Genomic DNA, 19,495 nt, shown 5'->3' with positions numbered 1-19,495 from the left:
GATAATTTAAACAAAGATTTTACTATATCTTGAAGGTGGCCTTGATGTTCATACATTGTATTCATGATATAGATTGTCAACACAACTGTGTAATCCCACATCCAAATGCTTTTTTAGTTCTTCAACAAGTGACTGCATGCAAAAAAGATTTATAATTTTTATTGAGGATTTTTAATCTAGCTAGCTAATAGAATTAATAGAGTCACTTATCATATAATTGAGGCTTACCTTGAGAATGAATTCAAGAGAGACGTCATGCCCTATTAGATTTTGAAGCTTCCCTCGGATGATATATAACCTACGAAGAAAGATATAATGACTAGTGACTAATTTCTATGAAAAGTTGGCAATTTTGGAGTTACCCAAACCCAAATGAAAAAAATGCATATCTTCGTACATATACAGTATAGACGTACGTAAATGCATATGTTACTATTTGGGAAAAGTGGGCTCTTTTCGTAAGTAAAACATACTGTTTTGGGCTTTGCTCTTCAATGATTTTCTTGGCAATATTTGTAATGTCATCTTCCCAGCCAGTTAATATTTGATGGTTATCCTTAAACGGATAACTGCACTTATATCTTTGCATATCACATTTAAAATAAAATAGAAATAGTTAAAGAAGAAATGAAAGAAAGAATTCACGTAAAACAGTATTAAATTTCCTTACTCCATCTGCCAAGAGGCCTCAAATGAGCGAATAGCTTGACGAAGATTATTCTTGGATTCATTAGCAATTTTTTCAGCAAATTCATGTGGTAATTCTAAGCCTTCTTGTTTAGCTATGAATTCAAGAACTTCAACTATCTAAAAAAGTAAGGAAAACTAATCAGATTGCCTATGTATGTGTATATATAGAGAGAGAGAAAGAGAGAGAGTTAACTTAATTGTACACTGCGGTAACCCAACCTCTTGTTTTGAAGGAGGAAAAAGCTGACCAACAGTACAAAGCGACTTAATAGGTTGAAGCTTTGAGACATCAGAGCAGCAGAAAAAAACGTTATTTAACCCTTTGTGCCTTTCTAATAACCACCTGATGTATAATAAGGCATCTGTGGATAGCTTGTCTGCTTCAGGTAAAATAATTGCTGCAAAAGTATTTAGTATATTCATGCATGAATCATTCGAAAAGGCAATTTAAATTTAGAGAGCTAAAATTGGAACAAATCAGAGACATGCTTTGTCAAGGTAGAGTTAATTAATCTACCTTTGCTGTTGTCAGGGTTTGAATCGGAAAGCTTGCTTTGTGTTTCCCTCTTAAGTTCAAGAATGACATGCTTTTCATATCCTTTCAAATCAGAGACATTAAGTTCTATATGTTGGGAAGATTCCTTTACATTTACTTTGATGCTACCAATTAGTTCCCCCTGTGATATTCTCAAGTGATTTAAACAAGGTGACAGTCTTAATCCCATAATTTGATCAATGAAATAAACAATATAATATTATTATAAGATGCAAATTAATTACCTTCAAGTCAAACACCTTGCACGCCTCCCTGGTCTGTAAAAGAGAAACGAATGCATTATCATCATTTTTTTTTTTTATAATTCTTTTAATAAATATGTAATACCTGGACTGTTTCTGGTCCGAATTCTTCTCGAAGCATAGCACAAATCATGGTTCTTTTTCCCGCCACTGGTGGACCTTCAAATATAAAATTTCGGCATCCGCCCTCTTCCACCTGGTATATTAATATTATTTCTCATTAATTAGGGTATGTTGTTGGACTATACATACAAGTAAGAAAGGAATTGACATCTCACCAGATCCTGCAGTTGAATCACTTTATCTCGATTGCAAATAAAATCCTTTAACGTTTTGGGCTGGTACTTGTTTACCCATATAAATTCCTTCGCTCTGTCCATTTGGATATTTGTATCTTTTGATGTGGATGATTGTGATACTCTCTCCCTCAATGGCTTCTCCGGATAAACATCCAATTTGATCTCCTTAGCGGAAGTTGTTACTGGTGAATAAGAAGAGGAAGTAGGAGGAGGATTATGTTTCTTGAGCGGAACAGTGGCAGGTGATTTGAAGGCAAAGCAAGAACTCCATTCTTGCATCTTGAGCATGAAAGAGGAAAGAGAGCTGGAAATAGAAGTGGCATGACTTTCACGGCCAGGACTAGAAACAAATCTTTCACGACTGATGACAAGGGATGCATCAGTGAGTCCTTTGTAGTAGGGACTGCATTTCGCCTTCTTTTCATTCAGAGTGAATTTATGATGAATAACAGGGGTGTGTCTTCTATTGTGGGCCTCCAGACTCTCCTCGGAAAGCTTGGACGAAGAATCACTGCTCTTTCTTCCGGGGATTATAAAGTTTCCAAGTCGCCTATACGAGAGTTTGGCAGTGGAGGGAGCCGAACAAACAGAGCGGTTCGAGGGAGGAGGGATCAAACTGTGAGCTCTGGCTGAAGATGAGGAGCGTGAAACCGGCGGACTCGGCATCGCATTTGCACAGCTATGTCTGCGATACGATCGATACTGCCAAATCACTTCGATATCAATTACTTTATTCTTTTTTAATGAAAAATAATAATAATAGAAACCAAAAAACATCCCCTCGAAGTATAGACAGATGAAGGTATGAAGAATGATGTGATGGGTAACATTTTTGTTTGGATATCCCAAAGGAAACCGCGAAGAAATCAACGATTCAATTCATATTAATTTATTTGCGGCCAGTAAGAACAACTGGTAAATATTAGACGATTTTTTAAAATTAAGTACTAATATTTCTCTTTCTTGATATAAGTGTGTGTGTGTATATATATAGATATAACCAACGAAGCATAGATGTGTTTCATCATCAGTCAGAAGAAGAGAAAATTCTTGAGGGTGTGAGTTAGAAACCAGTGTCAGTGAATGTGGTGCCAAGGCGCAACTTGTTTTCCAGAATTTAGAACATCAACATTTTACTACTTAATATTTTGATATAAATAAATGTTTTTTAATTTTGATATAAAAATAAACTTAATATTTGTTAATTCAATCCAATACTTTGTTAAAGAATAAATATTTTATACATATATATATATATATATATATATATATATATATATATATATATATATATATATATATATATATGATTTAAAGATGTTCATTGTTTAACTGTCTCTGATTCGGGTGAGTGATTCACCTACTTTGAATGACTTATTATCGGTAATTAACAATGATAATTTAAAAAAGAAAGCTATTTCTAAACAACATGACTTTTTTTTATTTTTTTTATTTCACATTCTGTACGTATGCTTGTCTCTGCTCATTCATTTCTGCCGCCATTCTGTTCATCAATTAAGCGTTTATGGTATATAACATAACATGCATAGAATAAACAAGCAAAACCATATATTGTATGTATTTGCAACAGACGAGTTAAATATGCATATGTTATCAAATGAAGGGACATTTACAGTTTTAAACCCCTTGTACTGTCCCTGAGAGCACTATATATAAATTTATTTCTACATGATAGAACAAGCATTTGGATTTTCATCACTAAATAACTGGGGGGCGTAAACATGGTGTATAAAATATGGAGCACTGCTCTCCTTGCTCTTAACCTCCACCTTTTCCTCTTGTTTAAATTCGACAATTTTGGTTGACTCTGTGGATTTGACTTCAACTTTTTCCTTTTCTTTCTTTTCCTCTTTTTTCTCCGGTTTTGGAGGAATGATCTCTGCATATTTGTGCACCTTCTTCCGCAAGTATGATACAAGTTTATCAGACTCAATACTTCCCTGGACTGTCAAAGTTTGAGCTTTTATATCACTTTTAACCGTGTGAATACCTGCATTTTTAAACAAAACACTTAATAATTATATGTTGAACTTGAACTTGCATTATATGATATAATCCACTGATAATACCTTTGTGCTTGAGTAATTTTTTCCGCAGATCAAACTCACATTTGTCGCAGTGCATATGAACCTTCACGGATATAGAGCGTATAGTAGGCTTCAAATAGAGCAAATGTTACACAGATTTATCTAATTAATTCTGGGTAGATATAGCCATCATCAAATTTGATATTATATATGTGAAATACATGAGCTACCTAGCTGTAATTTTTACCACGACTAACCTCTTTTGTTTCCTTGGGTTTCTTCTGATCAGTGTCAGCACCCTCTTTCTCCTTGGATTTTATTTGGGGTGATATCAATTCCACCTTTTTCTTACTTTTTTTTTCAATTAACTTATGAATTTTAATCACATCGATCATGCCCCTAACCTTAAACTCGCTTTTCTCAAAATCAACATCCACACTTTGAACTCCTGTTATGTTAGATCGTTACAAATTAAATGATGATATTCAATTCTCACCACGACTATCATATCAATAAATTTACGTACCTTGGGTTCTCAAAAGAGGCCTTCTGATCTTGCGTGCGCATTGTGGGCAGTGAAGGTTAACTTTGTATACACCCGTTATAGCCCCACCATCCTTCTTCTCGTCTCTTGCTGCCATTAATTAATCCTTCAGCAACGAATATTCACTCTGTGAACTACAATGAACACTTTTACAGCATAATTAGAAAAGAGAAAGAGTAATGTGGTTATGGCTTTGCTTCTTCAATGCACTCAATTATTTGTTGAGGGTAGTTCAACAGCTATTTGAAACTTGCAATTGCAGGGTATGACTCCTGTCAACGGTTTTATTATTTTTTTTTTTTTTCCTAACAAAGCAATATCAAGTTTACGAAAGGTCTTCTGGCTCTAGACCTTTTGTGCTTCCGCACTAAATTATCATACAAAATTTAATAGGGTAATGCTATGTTGGTGAACAATTTGGATACACAACCAACCTAATATATTAGGTAAATCGTTATTTCAAATCGGGATAGACTATTATTCACTGGTATATTGCAGCAAACTCCATCTGGAAAATTATATTATAAAAAGAAACATATGATCATGCTATTGGAAATTGAAAAGGTAACAACCTCTATACTCTTTTCGATAGGTTACATAGTTGACCAAAATAGAGTCTTGAATCTCATCTTCAAACAGTAGAAAATAAAAATTGGCGGGGAGGAAGGGAGCTATTCTAGATAAAGATGAGTCTCTGTTCTGAGATCAACTACTTAATACGAGTATGACATATTACAAATATTAGATTTTGCCATAAATACAACAAGGATGTCAATCAAATTGTCTGCTTTATATTTTGATCTCAACACACTTGAGACGCTTATCATAGAAATAATTGAATGGGCAACAAGGCAAATTAAGTAGAAAAAAATCTACGTGGGTCGCATGAAATAGGCAAAATACAGTCACTACAAAAAAGAAAAATTTTGTTGGTTGTAAAAAGACTTTGATTATGTAGTTGAGGGAGTGGAAGTGGGAGGAGATGCAGACAGAGAATTGGCGGGATTTGGGGAAAGAGAACCATGCTTTGCTATCTCCTTCTCTGCCATCATGCCAGCCTTTGCCGCATGTAACTCCATTTTTGCTTCTGCCTCTCTTGTTAGTTTAGTCTCATGAGCTATTTCCATTCTTTCGCCAATTCCTTCTCGGCCTGCAGTATATATAACATTATATAAACAAATTTATTTTAATTTATTTCAATACACATAAAACAGCAAGGAATGCGTTATTTAATCAATATATGAGTGTGCGCGCGCGCTACATACCTTCTCCTGAGCTTTTGCCTCAGCTTTGGCCTTGCGCGTGGTGCTAATATCCTGTATCTTCTTTTTCACAGCCTGCATTTTCCTGTCTCTCAAACAATCTCAACACCTTATACGTATATAATTAATCAAACTCCGTCAATTGAAATACATACATACATATATATTTATATATGTACTAGTTCAGGCCACCAACAATTCCTATGTCTCTAACCTCTATGCATGACAAATGTCATTCCTGGTAAGTTTGATTCCTTGTGGTGTAGTATAGTACCAATAATCTAACTATTCAAGAGGATGATTTTAGTGTCCGATTCTCAAGTTCCAAAAAAGAAGGGGCAAATGGAATTCAATGATTCTTAGGGCCTAAGTTAAAGGGCTTCTCTAATAAGTGGTGCTAGTAAAGCTTACAAAAATTTGGTAGAAAAACAAGTCACGTCCTCCCCAATAATCATTCTGTTTCTTACCGTGTAATTACAAAGATAACAAACATCAAAGCCACCCAAGCATACGATTAATACGCGGCCAGGTGCAGTGATTATTTCTTAGAAGGATTTGTAAACTTTTGGGTTTATGTAGGGCTGCCACCTCAATCTCTTAGCTAGTGATAATTCTCATCAGTTTAAACGTTCCATGCTACTGAAACAAAGTCATTTTAACATGCTCATAATTATCCAATCAAATTCACAACTGCAAGTTTGGATCTGCCACGAGTGTAGTGTCGTTAAGCAGCATATTTTGATGCCCTTAATTCAAAGAGTTATCGATGGACTACGGTAAAAAGCATTGTTTCTTATTTTTAAAAGATCTTATTCAGCAATTTGGCTTGGCAGGTACCATTTTGCTACCCCGAATTGTTTTTACAATGTCGCATCTAAATTGTGGTTCTTTCTTGGATAGATCATTGTTGAATGAATGAATATAACCCGCCAGGCCTGAGCAAGTTATGGCTTGCTGCAGCGTTCGGTAAAATTACAAATAAACATTTTAACTCAAAGGACAGAGACGTAGGTAAGGAATAACTCAATGATTTTGACCATCATATGTCTATCTGTTTGTTTATTTTCGGGACAAATAAACAGTAACTTGGCATGCTGTATTACAACACAATCCCAATCCCAGAATTATAGTTTCATAAGTCAACTGCTTACCAAAACAATTAATTCTAGCTTCCACGGTAAGTAGTGAACGAGAATGGTGAAAGCAGTAGAGGAACATGAAATTGTTCTCGCCGCTGTGATTCTTTGATCTCAAACACAATGGAAACATAGGGAAAGAATCCCTCAGGAAAATATGCACCAGTGTTAAATGTTATCCTGTAAAATCCTGGGTTCAAATCCTCAAGAATGCTCATCAGCGGACCACTTCGCCCATCTTTATCTGTTGTTGATGATCCTTGGATTACCCACCTACTTCTATCTGTATCTCCAAACAAGGGTTGTGGTTGTGTGCCTTTCCATATCTCTAAAAGCACCTCCACACCAGCAGCTGGAGACCCCCGAAAAACATCCAAGACATGGGTTGTGATAGGTGGCCGGGTTCGACTTGGGATTTGGGATGTTTTTCCTGCTGAAGATTCAGAAGCAGGGATTAAGTGTCCTCCAAGGATATTCACACGATCTTCTAGAGTTGAAAAAAGAACAACATTGACATTAACTAAAGCAGTTGCAATGCAAGCAAGGGCAAGAGACCTGCCCTCAGAATAGAATAATTCCGGACTTGGTATGTATCAGAACCAAGAATAAATTAGTAGTTGGAAATGAAACAAAACCAGCAATCATGACAAAAATATAATTTTTTTTTCATCTCCTTTTTCACTTTCCTTGAATATCTAACTTAATTTTACAAGGACATGTACGAGTTCAACTAGATTAAGCCATTGCCTGTGTCACTGCTCTGTACTTCAATCAACTTCATCATTTGAGTTCCAAAAAAACCTTTCTTTAAAAAAAAATTCAGAATACAGAGTCAAGAAGTAATAAACCAAATCCGAGGGATATATGGGAAAAATTATTCATTGGTCTGCACGGTTAGTCCACAATGTGGTCCTACAGTTGTTTATTTTCTCATCATTATGGCAACCAATGGATCCACAGGAATAAAAGTGAACAGCAAGCAAACTTATAACAGAACATACAAATCGTCATGCTTAATGTAAGGTGAAGTACCTTCTGCTTTCTTTGCACCATGTGCAGTATCCGTGGAAGCAACAATTGGTTTAGCTGAGAAGAGTTTTGCTAGGCGTAACTCAGTTATCTTCATTTGTTCCTGAGCAGCGATTTCGAACTCAATGATGGGCCTGTTTGAATATCGTCTCTGCAAAGATCAATAATAAAGAAAGCAGAATTAAGGACCTAAGTGTTGTTGAATGCCTTAAATGTGAAATAAATTACGCAAAGTTGATACGACAAAACATGAATTTCACGGTTGTGAATGTCAGCAGAAAAGCGGATAGGTGAAGCTAGGGAAATATCAAGAGAAAATCATTGTTTTTAGTTAATGGTTTAACCTTTAATTCAGCAAGTATTTGCCCAGTAGTCCTTCCAGATGCACATATAATAAATATAAACCCAAATTTATGCATATAGCGAGCATTCCAATCGGCTAGTTCCTGCAAAAGTGGACAGATTATAAAATGAATAGATTAAAAAAATAGAGTTAATTGATATTAGACTGTTGAGAAAAGCATCATTCTAACCCGCAAAGTAGAATCAGTAGCAGTGGCAAAAGCAGTGGATTGCTCTCCTTTACTCCACCTACACAAATCGCTTTCTTAAATATGTAAAAGTAGCAGCAGAAGTAGAAAGATATATAGAGGGAAAAGAGTAAGAAACACAACTCTGATGAAGTGGATTGACCGATCTGAGGATGAGCAGAAAATGCTTGAAGCCACCCATTCACGTCAACCTACAACTTGCAAAATAAAGTATTTAGAACAGAGAAACAAAAATGTGATTATAAAATAAAGATTTTACCTTATCGAACCAGATGTGTCGGCCGGCAGAGATGGCTTGATCTAAAGATGAAAAAGGAGACGCCAAGGCCATCTCCTTGGCGAATTGGCTGCTTCCGCAGCATTCCAACAACTTCTTCTCATCCAATTCGACAAATATCTCCATGTCTCTCAATTGATCCACCAGTCTACCCTAATCAAAACGATACCACCACCACATATAAATCTAAGAAAATTAACACCCGCTCAAGTTCAATGAGTATCCAAAAGACCCTGTTACTTTAAAAACTTTCATAAACACCTAGGTTTTCACTATTTTAAATCTGTAAAGGTATTTGGTTTGGATAATATTTTATTATCAAAATAGAAAGATTACCTTAATAATAAATTACTTAAAATATTACTAGGTATAAATGATTACTATATTTAATAAAATTTGATAAATATAAATAATTATTATATTTGATTAAAAACAATAAAAAATTACTAATAAATTATTTTACTTAAATCTCTTAAATATAATTATTTTTAAATATTTATTTTATAATTTATCATATTAATTAAAAATAAATTTATATTTATCTTAAAAAATTAATATAATTATAATAAAATTAAGATTACTTTAATAATTTTTAAATATTTAAGGAAAATATGATAATCAGATTATCTTCTATATTATTTGTCATATCAACATTAATAATAAAATATTACTGTAACAAACCAAACAATAAATAAAAGATAAATTACCATTATCCTAAGGGAGCGTTTAGTTTGAGTAATATTTTATTACTAAAATAGAAATATTACCTTGAAAATTGATTACTTAGAAGATTACTGGATATAAATGATTATTATGTTTGATAAACTTTGATATGTATAAATAATTATTGTGTTTGGTTAAAGGTAATAAAAGATTACTAGTAAATTATTTTACTTAAATATCCTTAAATATAATTATTTTTAAATATTTTTATATTATTTATCATATTAATTAAAAATAAATTTATTTTTATCTCAAAAAATTAATAAATAATAATATAATTATAATAAAATCAAGATTATCTCTGTAATATTTAAATACTTAAGGTGAATGTGAGAATCAGATTATCATCTATATTATTTATCGTATCAATATTGATAATAAAATATTACTATAATTTTTTATTATTGATAAACAAAATAAAATAAGAGAATAAAACATAGAGGAACAAGTCAATCTTAAAAACGCCAACCAAACGCCCCTAGAAGTTAAAAAGTTTCCATGTGTGCCTCAATTAGGCAGATCGGGTGGGACTCCGACCTCTTCCACGGGACCATAGAAAATCTTCCATCTTCCCCGAAGCAAGATAAGTCTAAAAGTACTCAACAAGTTGTGAGAAATCATTTCACTTGAGCAGCAACAAACACTCAAAATGGCACAGCAAGAGCAGGTGGGTGTTTCTCTTCTTTTCTCGTAATGGATTTAGTTGCTTAGCCTTGATTGAGTGAGTTTGTTTTTGGTTTGACAGGTTCTAGAAGAAAAGAGGTCATCGGCTAGGATATTGACTCTGAACAGGCCTAGGCAATTGAATGCCCTTTCATTCGAAATGGTATGGATATGGTTACTTCCTTATCTTTCATAATCTCTTTTCTTTCTTATTCATTAAGATTCCACCTATTTGCAATTATAGATTTCTCGGCTATTGGAACTTTTTCTACGTTATGATGATGATTCTAATGTCAAGCTTATCATCGTCAAGGTACTTCCTTTTTGGCTACTTTGCTCTTCAATTTCTTATATTGGAATCTATTTGTGACTGAAAACTTGCTATTTATTTGTAAGGGAAAAGGTAGAGCATTTTGCGCCGGTGGTGATGTTGCTGCAGTTGTCCGTGATATAAATCTAAGTATATAAATTTTGAATTATCCTGTTATGCGGTCTCAATTGTTTGACTCAAGTTAGTTATATGCTACTGCTTGTATCCCGTAGGTGGATGGAGATCAGGTGCAAATTTTTTTTACAAGGAATTCTTCTTAAATTTCTTGATGGCAACATTCACTAAACCCCAGGTGACCCAGTATGCTAGACAAATTTTTATGATCATTCTTATTAGTTTTAGATATTACTTCCTCTGTAAGTGAAAAATTGTTCTTAGGCTTAGCTTACCAATCATTCAAGGTTTCAATTCTAAATGGAATTGTCATGGGAGGTGGGGCTGGTGCTTCAATTCATGGTAGATTCCGTGTTGCAACTGAGAATTCAGTATGTACTATGTCTCCCTTAATTTCAAGCTTCAAATAATTCGATTTTTTTAATGGCTCTCAGCAGCTCAGACTGGTATTGAGTATTTGTGATGATTTATTCATTCTGTTACTGTGTAATTGTTGGCATACAATGGTACTAATTTTTGGTCCTTCTAGTGCAACTGCAGGACTGCTGACCACATAATTGAACAGAAGCTAAATATGAGTTGTGTCTTAAAGCATAATGGCTCTAATTTTCTTAATCACTTGACTTTATGTATGATGTTTTGCAGGTATTTGCAATGCCAGAAACAGCATTAGGACTCTTCCCAGATGTTGGTGCCTCTTACTTCTTGTCAAGACTACCAGGTTACTTTGGTATGTATATTTATACTTTATTGAACATCCCTTTAACTTAATTTAATGGTGTGTACAAAATCTTCAAATTCTGACAATATCCAAAGATAATATCTTGTCCCTTTTCTTCTATAGTATGTAGGATTTTTGTTGCCTGCATCCTTTGGGTCAGATGCATTTCAACCCCCAATAAGAGTCAGGTGGAGGTGGAGGTTAAAGTCATGACTTTGCACTCCATTTGGAGAACTATTCAGTTCAAGGGAGAAGTGAACTTCCCCTTGTTTTGATCCGCAAAGCTACACCCAACTTCTTGATCACAGACCTTATTCTCAAATCTTGTAATTAGAAATCAAAAAACAAAATCTCTTAGTTTCCATGGTACCTTTTACAGAATTTAGTGTGGGGGTCTTCTTACGTGTTCTGCCTATTGAGCATTATCCACTCAATCATTTTTGTAGGCTGCATTAAACTTGAGGATTTTATTTGTACGTAACTATCTTCTACTATCTTTGGCAGGAGAATATGTTGGTCTTACAGGTGGAAGGTTGGATGGTGCTGAAATGCTTGCAAGTGGCCTTGCAACTCACTTTGTTCCCTCATCAGTATGCTTTCTTTATGATTATTCTTATTGAATTGTATACTTTCTGAAGTTCAAACATAAGGATGGAGCTATTCACAAAATTAATTGATTAATTGAAGTTAATGTGATATATTAAACTGGTGTGGTTTTACAAAAACCGAAGCTTGACCTTCACCATCATTGGTATTTGTTTTGCAATTAGCTTGTAAATGCCAACAAAAAAATTTATTAAATTTAGAGAACTGGGAAGAAACCCTTTTACTTCGCTAAGTATTACACTGTTTATCATGTCAATAACTAAGGAAAGGTTGCATGGCAGCACCTTGGCTCTCTTAATTCCAAGCCATGCATCCTTAAATTTAATTGCTTTCATCATTTGAGGACTTATGCCATTCAGTTGCTGCTGCTTGTTTTTTCTTGGCTACCAGAGATTATTTTCTTTGGAAGAAGCGTTGTGCAAGATAGATTCAACTGATCCAGCAGTCATTTCGGAGATTATTGATAAATATTCTGAGCAGCCATATTTGAAAGACCATAGTGCTTATCACCGGTTGGGTTAACTTTCATATCGCAATTATATTTTATTTATGTAAATTATATGTTTCAGATTATTTTAAAATTGTAGTCCTGTTCAAGGATTTTGAATATCAGTTGGATCAGTCCTTAAAGTTGCAGTTTCGCAGTTATCCTATTATTGTAATCATAGGGAGAGAGGACTTCCTGTCTCAGTCAAAACAGTGCTCATACTGAGGGAAGTGCTAAATTACACATTTTCAAGGTTACATATGATAAAAATGATGCAATACAATGGAGTGAGACTTGTTACTTTAACTAAGGGAGCCTGTTCTTGTTCATTCATTGATCTCTTACTTTTTTTTGTTTATCCTTGTGTGCAATTTGTATTGAATGTAAGATAGCCAATGTAGATTCTGTGTGTTTGGCTAATCCTCATTTCCAGTGGTAATTTGTGTACAGGATGGATGTTATTGATAAGTGCTTTTCTCGAAGAACAGTTGAGGAAATTTTATGTTCCCTGGTGAGTTACTTCCAAGTTCTTTTTAATGGATTGGTTCTGTATGGACAGCATTGATATGTCCTCTTTCTAGTATCCTTTGAAGTACTTTTTTTTTTTTTTTTGAATTTTTGGGTTGTTCAAGGGTAGTGGGGAATTTCTCTGTCCTATGTATCTTAAGTTGCCCCACCTTTTAGTTTTTTGTTAGGATCCAAGTGCAAGATATAGGACTTGGATCTTACATAAGAAAATATGGCCTTTGGTGTGGGGTTTATATGGTTTTGAACTTTTCAATCTCAATAGCTAACATTTAAGATATGATTCTCCGAAGATTCATATTACTTTTCTAAGTAAATGAGTGTTTACTAAAAAATAATATATTCTACTGTTTCCCTTGCCATTTCTTTAATTGCTTTCTTTTACCTATTGGGATTTCTTACAGATCATAGATTAACTTGTTGGTGATAAATGTATGTTTTTTGCTTCCTAATATGTAGGAGAGGGTAGGCATAGATAAGGCAGATTCGTGGATAACTAACACAATTCAGGCACTGAAGAAGGCTTCACCAACTAGTCTTAAAATTTCTCTCAGATCAGTATGTGTAGCATGCCTTTAATTACTTCATCTATATTAATGCCTGAAGATGAATATAAAACTGTTGGTTTTTTTGGTGCATGGGATTTATTAACCTCTTTTTATGTTTCTGTAACTGTTTTTTAAATAATTTGCACTGCTTTGTACTCTTATTATTTAGTTATGCCTGTTCAACTTGATTAGTTCTAAATGATGTCATTTGCTAGTATCTCCCTGGGACCACTTAGGTTTTAAGAGGTGGAGTTGGGATAAGTCTATGGTTCAAATCTTTCCAACCGAAAAAAATAGGGTTGATTTTTCATTGAACTTGTCTTGTTGTTGAGTATAATGCTGCAATTGGTGGGGATGTCATGCTTAACCTTATCATCATTATATGGGAAATTATGCATTAGTTTTTAAGAATTTGCAGAGGGATGGCCGATAAATTGTATTGTAAAATGTCTGTTGCATTTGTCAAATTTTATTGAATTCATACCGCAACGAAGTGGCTACGCCAGTTGAGAAGGATCAGTTTGGTCCATCATGTAGTGGCCATATTGCTTTTTTTTGTTTTTTAAGGTATGCACGGAGATCATTTGGGTTAACCTTCAACAAGGATGCTAGTGTGATTGGTGAATCTTTGTTCAATTTGATAGATGTTTAAGCAGCTAGTTTTATGGGTTTGGACTTTGGAGTGCTTTTGCGGCCCTAATTGGGAATATTGATTATATGCAGCAGTGTTCACATATTCAAGTAGGTTTCTGGCTCATGGCCAGTTCAAGAAAGTGTGGATGTAATTTGTGCATTTTTTTCCTTTACAAAAACTTATAGAATAACAGAAAAAGTGATAGTAATAAATTCAAAATTTCGGGGTTTCTATACTTATTTTGTTGATCATGGCTTGTTTAGTAGTAAAAGTTTTATTTTATTATTTCATATCAAAAATAAAGGAAACACTATATTGTTGGAGTGTAAATACATTATACTACTTCTTAAGCTCTTGAAGGCCAAACAATAAAGTTGCATAAACAGTTTATGTTGTTGCATGTTGAGAACTTCAACTCCCTACTAAAAATGGGAAATTGCTGGATTATGAAAACTTGTTTGAAGATTTTTAAGTTTGAGGCTTAAGCTGACTTTGCTCATATTATTTCAGATCAGAGAAGGAAGGCTTCAAGGTGTTGGTCAATGCCTTGTTCGTGAGTATAGAATGGTTTGCCATGTCATGAGGGGAGAGATTAGCAAGGACTTCTTTGAGGTTTTCAGCCCGCACAAACTTATGTTCTGTAATATTTTATTTCTTGTGATTGTCTTTAAAATCGTATTCGAATGCAGGGTTGCAGAGCAATACTATTAGACAAGGATAAGAACCCGAAGGTTTGTGAATATTCTCTTTCTCTATCATTGCATTTTAGATTCCATTCTCCATGAATTTTTATTAGATTAGGTTTCTACAAGTAAATTGACACTTCTTTATCGGGGTTTGGGGATCCCTGCTTTTCCATTCAGTGGCAACCATCTAAGTTGGAGCTTCTCAGTGACAGTATGGTTGACCGGTACTTCTCTCCAGTCAATGATGAAGAGTGGGAAGATTTAAAGCTTCCTGCTAGGTTCAACTTGCCTGCTTCTGCCATTGCAAAGCTTTAAATCATTCCTGAAAATGTGTTGCAGTTATCTTAATAAAACTTGTAACTTCATCAAACTGCAGGGTATTTATGAACAGGCCAGAAAATAAGTTTGCTGAGCCCTATCGCACATGAAGTGACAGTTAAATAAAGAGAGATGATTGTTACATATCATCATTACCAGTAAATCTTTTCCTTGTAGTCCCGCTTGCAGAATACCTAAAATAAAGCTTCCTCGCTGGCTCTAAGGCAACACATAAAATCTGAGTTTTCGACAATTATTTGAACAACAATTTGGACACAAACAGATGGGATGAGTTCAGCTTTGGTATGGTCACCCTTTCGGAGAATTTAATGAAGTTTCTTTAGAGAAGATACTTTGAATGGAGGGTGGAGAGTAAAGAGATGAAATGGTGATGGATGGAAATGGTACAGTGCTGGAGACTGTTTTTGTTAATTTAAGCTTGGATGAGACGGTTGAGACTGCACAAGTTTTCTTCTTGTGAATGAAGAACCATTTCTCGATGTTCTTCCGGGTCTGTCATTAACTCCATTGAAAGCCAATGGATAATCCTTCATCTCCATACCCAACTCCATCTCTTTTCTTAATTCGTTTGGATGAGGCCCGTTATCAGATGTGTATATATTTTTATTTGTCGAGGGAATAATCAAAGTCAAAATTTGACTTAGATATGCTAGTTCGGGGAAGCAATAATAACGAGAATATTAATTAAAATAATTTTTTTTATTTTTTATACATATATATATAATTATTTATTTATTATATAAATATAATTATTTTTTAGTTTAATTTTATTTTGAAAAAAAAAGATTTTAAAATTTAGGATTTATTAAATGAATAAGCTAATCCACCATGGTTGAATAAATTGGCGAATTGATTATAATTGGATAGATTGATTGGTTGGCTAATTGTGTTTTGACTGAATGAATAGTAAATTTATAGAGACTTCACATATTTTATTTTAAATTATATATATAACTAAAAAAAATAATTACAAATTATACATATATAATAAAAATTTAAAATAGTTTAAATATATATATATATGAAAAAAGAAAAACTTTTTTAATTAATATCTAATGAAAATGACTTACGAGTCCGACCCCTTGTGATGTGTGTGATGGTCAAAGTCAGAAACATGAGGAAAATAATTACAAGTCTTTTCAAATTTTCACAACCTTGGTAGCTGTTCAATAGAAGTAGAATGGGCTTTCAAAGCCCATTAGAAACAGCAGTCATTTTACTCAGTCATAACATGTTATTCAAATTTAAACTCGAGAAAAAATAAATAAAGAAACCTTTATTATAATTTATTATGACGGAGGCAAGTTGCAGGAACATGTTTTACATAGCTGAAGACTTCTTCCTTAGTCTTGCCATGCAATTATCTTTGGGCCTTGTATGGGGTAAATACATAAGCGGACATTCAGGATTAAGCCTTTCCACCCTGTGAACGTCAAATTCAGTCAGCCACTACAAATACAATACCAAGTTAGTCTTTTTTTAATAGTCACTCAAACTTACTGATAATTCAGCAGAAAATGGTGAAGAAATACAGCAATTTCAAGTTTGGCCAGATCATTTCCAGGGCACAACCTGCTTCCTCCTCCAAAAGGAAGGAAACTTCCAGCCTTCGGAGTATAACCCTAAACGCAGATTAAGCAGTCAATCAAATTCTTATATTTACATATGAACCTATATATCCATATATATAACAAAACCGCTTACCTCCCATCTGTCAGGATTGAATTCTTTTGGATTTGGATATATTTCAGGATCAAAGTGAACACTTCTGAACCATACCAGAACTTTCCAACCCTTGGGAATGGTGTAGCCTGAAACCCAATCAGAATTATGTTATCTCTCTGTCAATCTTTTATGTGTTCTGATTTTGTATACAATATAAAATACCTTCTAAGTGAACTTACCATTTAGACTGATGTCTGATTTTGCCTCTCGAAAAACAGTGAGTGAGAATGTTACTACACGAAGAGTTTCATCAATCACCTTCAAACAAAAAAGATTTAGTTTTTTATTAAATCTAGTTGACTCAACTTAGATAGTTATTGAATCATACCTTATCAAGATAAGTCATTTCTCGAATTTCTTTAAGAGTCAAACCCTTATGCGTACTTGGCCTGTTCTTAAGAATTCTCTCTTGCTCCGCCTATATTAATAATAATAATGAAATGCAATCAGAATCTCGTATTAATTACTGAAAATTAATCAAAACTGTGCTAGTAAAATACCTTAGCTTTTTCTAAAAATTCAGGGTGTTCTTGCAAGAAAATAGTTGCCCACATCATGGAATGGCCAGAAGATTCATGGCCTGCATTCAAATACATGACAAGAATATCAATGATTTCCTGGTCTTCCAGTTTTCTGCCATTTTCATCTTCAACATCGAGGAGTGCATCCATCATGTCTTTCTTTTTTCTCAAACTATAAACGTTGCTGTAGTAGTTCTTGTCCCCCCTCAGAATTCTTCGCTCGTCCACTATAGATTGTAAAATAGCCACAAGATTTTTCCGAGCCTGAAAATGTCATCATGAACTAGTAGGTAGAGTAATAACATATATATTATATAATGATAACGGAAAACGTTGAATTGAGCACCTTAAGAGCTTTATGGTAAGCAAATCCAGGAATATTAATTGCCATAGCTCTAACCCCGTAGTTAAGTGCCGTGTATTCCCTTTCTAAAGCCTCCATCACTTTCTCACTCTCAGAGCTAAGAAAAATGTACATTATTATCCTAAAAGTAAGCTTTCTGAGCTGAGTTAAGAATTCCATCTGTTCCATGTTTGCCCATTTTTCCAAAGCAGATTTTACACTTGTTTCAATGTATTCCAAGTAGATAGACAATGCTTCATGACCATTAACTGGAGCAGCAGTTAAACGTCTGAGACGCTTGTGTTCTTCAAAAGAAATTGAAACGAATGATTTCTCTCCAATCAGTTTCTCAGTGGAGAGTGGCCAACCCGGCTTAAACCCATCATCATCCGTTAATACCCTTTTGCATGTTTCCGGCGATGTTACTATCACACTTGGGTTTCCAAACATGAATGCTTTGTACATTCCAGTACGCCCATATCTGCATTTTTTTTTATTATATATACATATGTATGCATCAAAATTATAAATTAATGGCATACTAAAATGGTATTATTAATTACATTTACTAACAACTACTTTACTATCTTCATCTTTGAAATGTAATTGATAAGATAAGTAGTGGGACACGGATGATGAATCAGTTGGAGTATTGATTAATGTGATTATAATTAAAATAGGATGAACAAAGACAGGGGCGGCCGGTGCAAGTTGGGATGGGAGTGTGAAAAAAGAATAGTATAAAATAAAATCCACATATCACATGGAAATGGAATCATGAATAATAATTTTGGGTTGAGGATAATTATGACGGTTCATGTTAAAAAGTCATAATTTTGATAATATTTTATGGTATGACGTGTTTGATTCCATGGTCACTAAGATGAAGACCAAGGCAAAGACAATATAGGGTAGAAAGAGACGACAGACAAGACAAGACAAGACACACACAGTGTGAGTTGAACACTGGTCCAAACCAAACTGCTGCTTTCAACATCATACCAACAATACAATACAATTCTCTTCTCAAACTAAAACTCAAATTAATTTCATCATACATACAGATACTCTGTGATACAGAGAAAAAGAGAGAAGATCATATTCATACCTCTTAACATAGCTGTCCAGGAAAGAATCAGGACTAGATGACTTGAAAGCTCTTAGAAAAGACCACATATTCCCAATGAGAGGCCACCCCATATCACCTGGAGGAAGACTGTACTGCTTTTCTCCCAGTTTTTTCTCATACAACCACCAATTTACCCGTTTTAGAACCCATTTTACACTCATAAAACCACAAAACATCCATACTATAACTCCCCAAATCCAGCTTATCATCATCGTCTTCAAAAACTCCATTTCATTACCAGCCACTGTTTTTCCTCTCTTGTGTGGTCTGTTTTCTACTTCTATCTTACCCAAATATATATACAGAAACTTGCACACCTACAGACAACTTAGTGGTATTAAATGAGGTGGAGAAGCAGAGCTGGCCGGCCTATATATTTCTGTTTTTTTAACTTTATTTGTCCTCTTTATCATTATTATATTTATTATTTTCTTTCTTTTTATAATTCCCTGCACTGCTTCTACATAAAAAGATTCTGTTATTAACATAATCTTCTTTCCTTGTACATGTATGCATGCAGGGATCATAATTTATATATTTATTTCTCTCAGTTGTGAACATTTATTATAAAAATAAATTTATTTCAGACCTAAAACAAGACATTCAGTTAATGATATATATATATATATATATATATATATATATATATATATATATATATATATATATATATATATATATATATATATATATATATTTGAAGTGGTATATTTGATGAAGAAAATTTGAGGAAATTAGGTAAGCCTCTCTATTTTTAGTAAAAAGG

At 33.9% G+C, this 19,495-nt stretch overlaps 5 protein-coding genes across 8 annotated transcripts; 1 reads left to right on the top strand and 4 right to left on the bottom strand.

Moving 5' to 3' along the window:
* Positions 1 to 48: 48 nt before the first annotated feature.
* Positions 49 to 2,564, bottom strand: LOC123216452 (replication factor C subunit 3-like). Its single transcript, XM_044636856.1, has 9 exons — positions 1,767 to 2,564; positions 1,574 to 1,684; positions 1,471 to 1,503; positions 1,208 to 1,367; positions 910 to 1,088; positions 671 to 807; positions 474 to 569; positions 229 to 298; positions 49 to 132 (listed from the first exon to the last, which is right to left on the bottom strand). Exons 1-9 carry the CDS (start codon positions 2,562 to 2,564, stop codon positions 49 to 51), a joined length of 1,668 nt encoding a protein of 555 aa, XP_044492791.1.
* A 772-nt stretch (positions 2,565 to 3,336) lies between these two features.
* On the bottom strand, positions 3,337 to 4,554 carry LOC123217710 (heavy metal-associated isoprenylated plant protein 4). The gene is made up of 4 exons (XM_044638815.1): positions 4,362 to 4,554; positions 4,093 to 4,283; positions 3,878 to 3,965; positions 3,337 to 3,798 (listed from the first exon to the last, which is right to left on the bottom strand). The coding sequence occupies exons 1-4, from the start codon at positions 4,474 to 4,476 to the stop codon at positions 3,473 to 3,475; spliced, it is 720 nt and encodes a 239-aa protein (XP_044494750.1). The 5' UTR covers positions 4,477 to 4,554; the 3' UTR covers positions 3,337 to 3,472.
* A 2,099-nt stretch (positions 4,555 to 6,653) lies between these two features.
* Positions 6,654 to 8,812, bottom strand: LOC123216196 (uric acid degradation bifunctional protein TTL). 4 transcript variants are annotated; one of them, XM_044636592.1, is made up of 6 exons: positions 8,617 to 8,812; positions 8,481 to 8,548; positions 8,340 to 8,397; positions 8,151 to 8,252; positions 7,810 to 7,957; positions 6,654 to 7,207 (listed from the first exon to the last, which is right to left on the bottom strand). In XM_044636592.1, exons 1-6 carry the CDS (start codon positions 8,758 to 8,760, stop codon positions 6,807 to 6,809), a joined length of 921 nt encoding a protein of 306 aa, XP_044492527.1. In that variant the 5' UTR covers positions 8,761 to 8,812; the 3' UTR covers positions 6,654 to 6,806. The 4 variants fall into 4 exon arrangements, with proteins under 4 accessions (XP_044492527.1, XP_044492526.1, XP_044492524.1 ...); XM_044636591.1 differs by having other exon boundaries at positions 6,654 to 7,210; positions 8,617 to 8,810; XM_044636589.1 differs by having other exon boundaries at positions 6,654 to 7,261; positions 8,617 to 8,809.
* A 1,005-nt stretch (positions 8,813 to 9,817) lies between these two features.
* On the top strand, positions 9,818 to 15,153 carry LOC123216195 (3-hydroxyisobutyryl-CoA hydrolase 1-like). Its single transcript, XM_044636587.1, has 14 exons — positions 9,818 to 10,024; positions 10,103 to 10,183; positions 10,265 to 10,333; positions 10,417 to 10,480; positions 10,564 to 10,643; positions 10,753 to 10,836; positions 11,111 to 11,195; positions 11,691 to 11,776; positions 12,183 to 12,304; positions 12,730 to 12,790; positions 13,264 to 13,362; positions 14,497 to 14,598; positions 14,676 to 14,717; positions 14,850 to 15,153. Exons 1-14 carry the CDS (start codon positions 10,007 to 10,009, stop codon positions 14,985 to 14,987), a joined length of 1,131 nt encoding a protein of 376 aa, XP_044492522.1. The 5' UTR covers positions 9,818 to 10,006; the 3' UTR covers positions 14,988 to 15,153.
* Positions 15,154 to 16,114: 961 nt separating this feature from the next.
* LOC123216284 (ent-kaurenoic acid oxidase 1-like) lies at positions 16,115 to 19,045 on the bottom strand. Its single transcript, XM_044636693.1, has 8 exons — positions 18,709 to 19,045; positions 17,604 to 18,081; positions 17,237 to 17,521; positions 17,065 to 17,154; positions 16,916 to 16,994; positions 16,716 to 16,822; positions 16,512 to 16,633; positions 16,115 to 16,434 (listed from the first exon to the last, which is right to left on the bottom strand). Exons 1-8 carry the CDS (start codon positions 18,957 to 18,959, stop codon positions 16,332 to 16,334), a joined length of 1,515 nt encoding a protein of 504 aa, XP_044492628.1. The 5' UTR covers positions 18,960 to 19,045; the 3' UTR covers positions 16,115 to 16,331.
* Between the last annotated feature and the right edge of the window lie 450 nt (positions 19,046 to 19,495).

The sequence above is a fragment of the Mangifera indica genome, chromosome 5 (genome assembly GCF_011075055.1).
Source record: "Mangifera indica cultivar Alphonso chromosome 5, CATAS_Mindica_2.1, whole genome shotgun sequence".
Taxonomy (NCBI): domain Eukaryota; kingdom Viridiplantae; phylum Streptophyta; class Magnoliopsida; order Sapindales; family Anacardiaceae; genus Mangifera; species Mangifera indica.
Note: the sequence above shows the minus strand (reverse complement) of the source record. Positions and strands in the feature narration are given on the sequence as shown.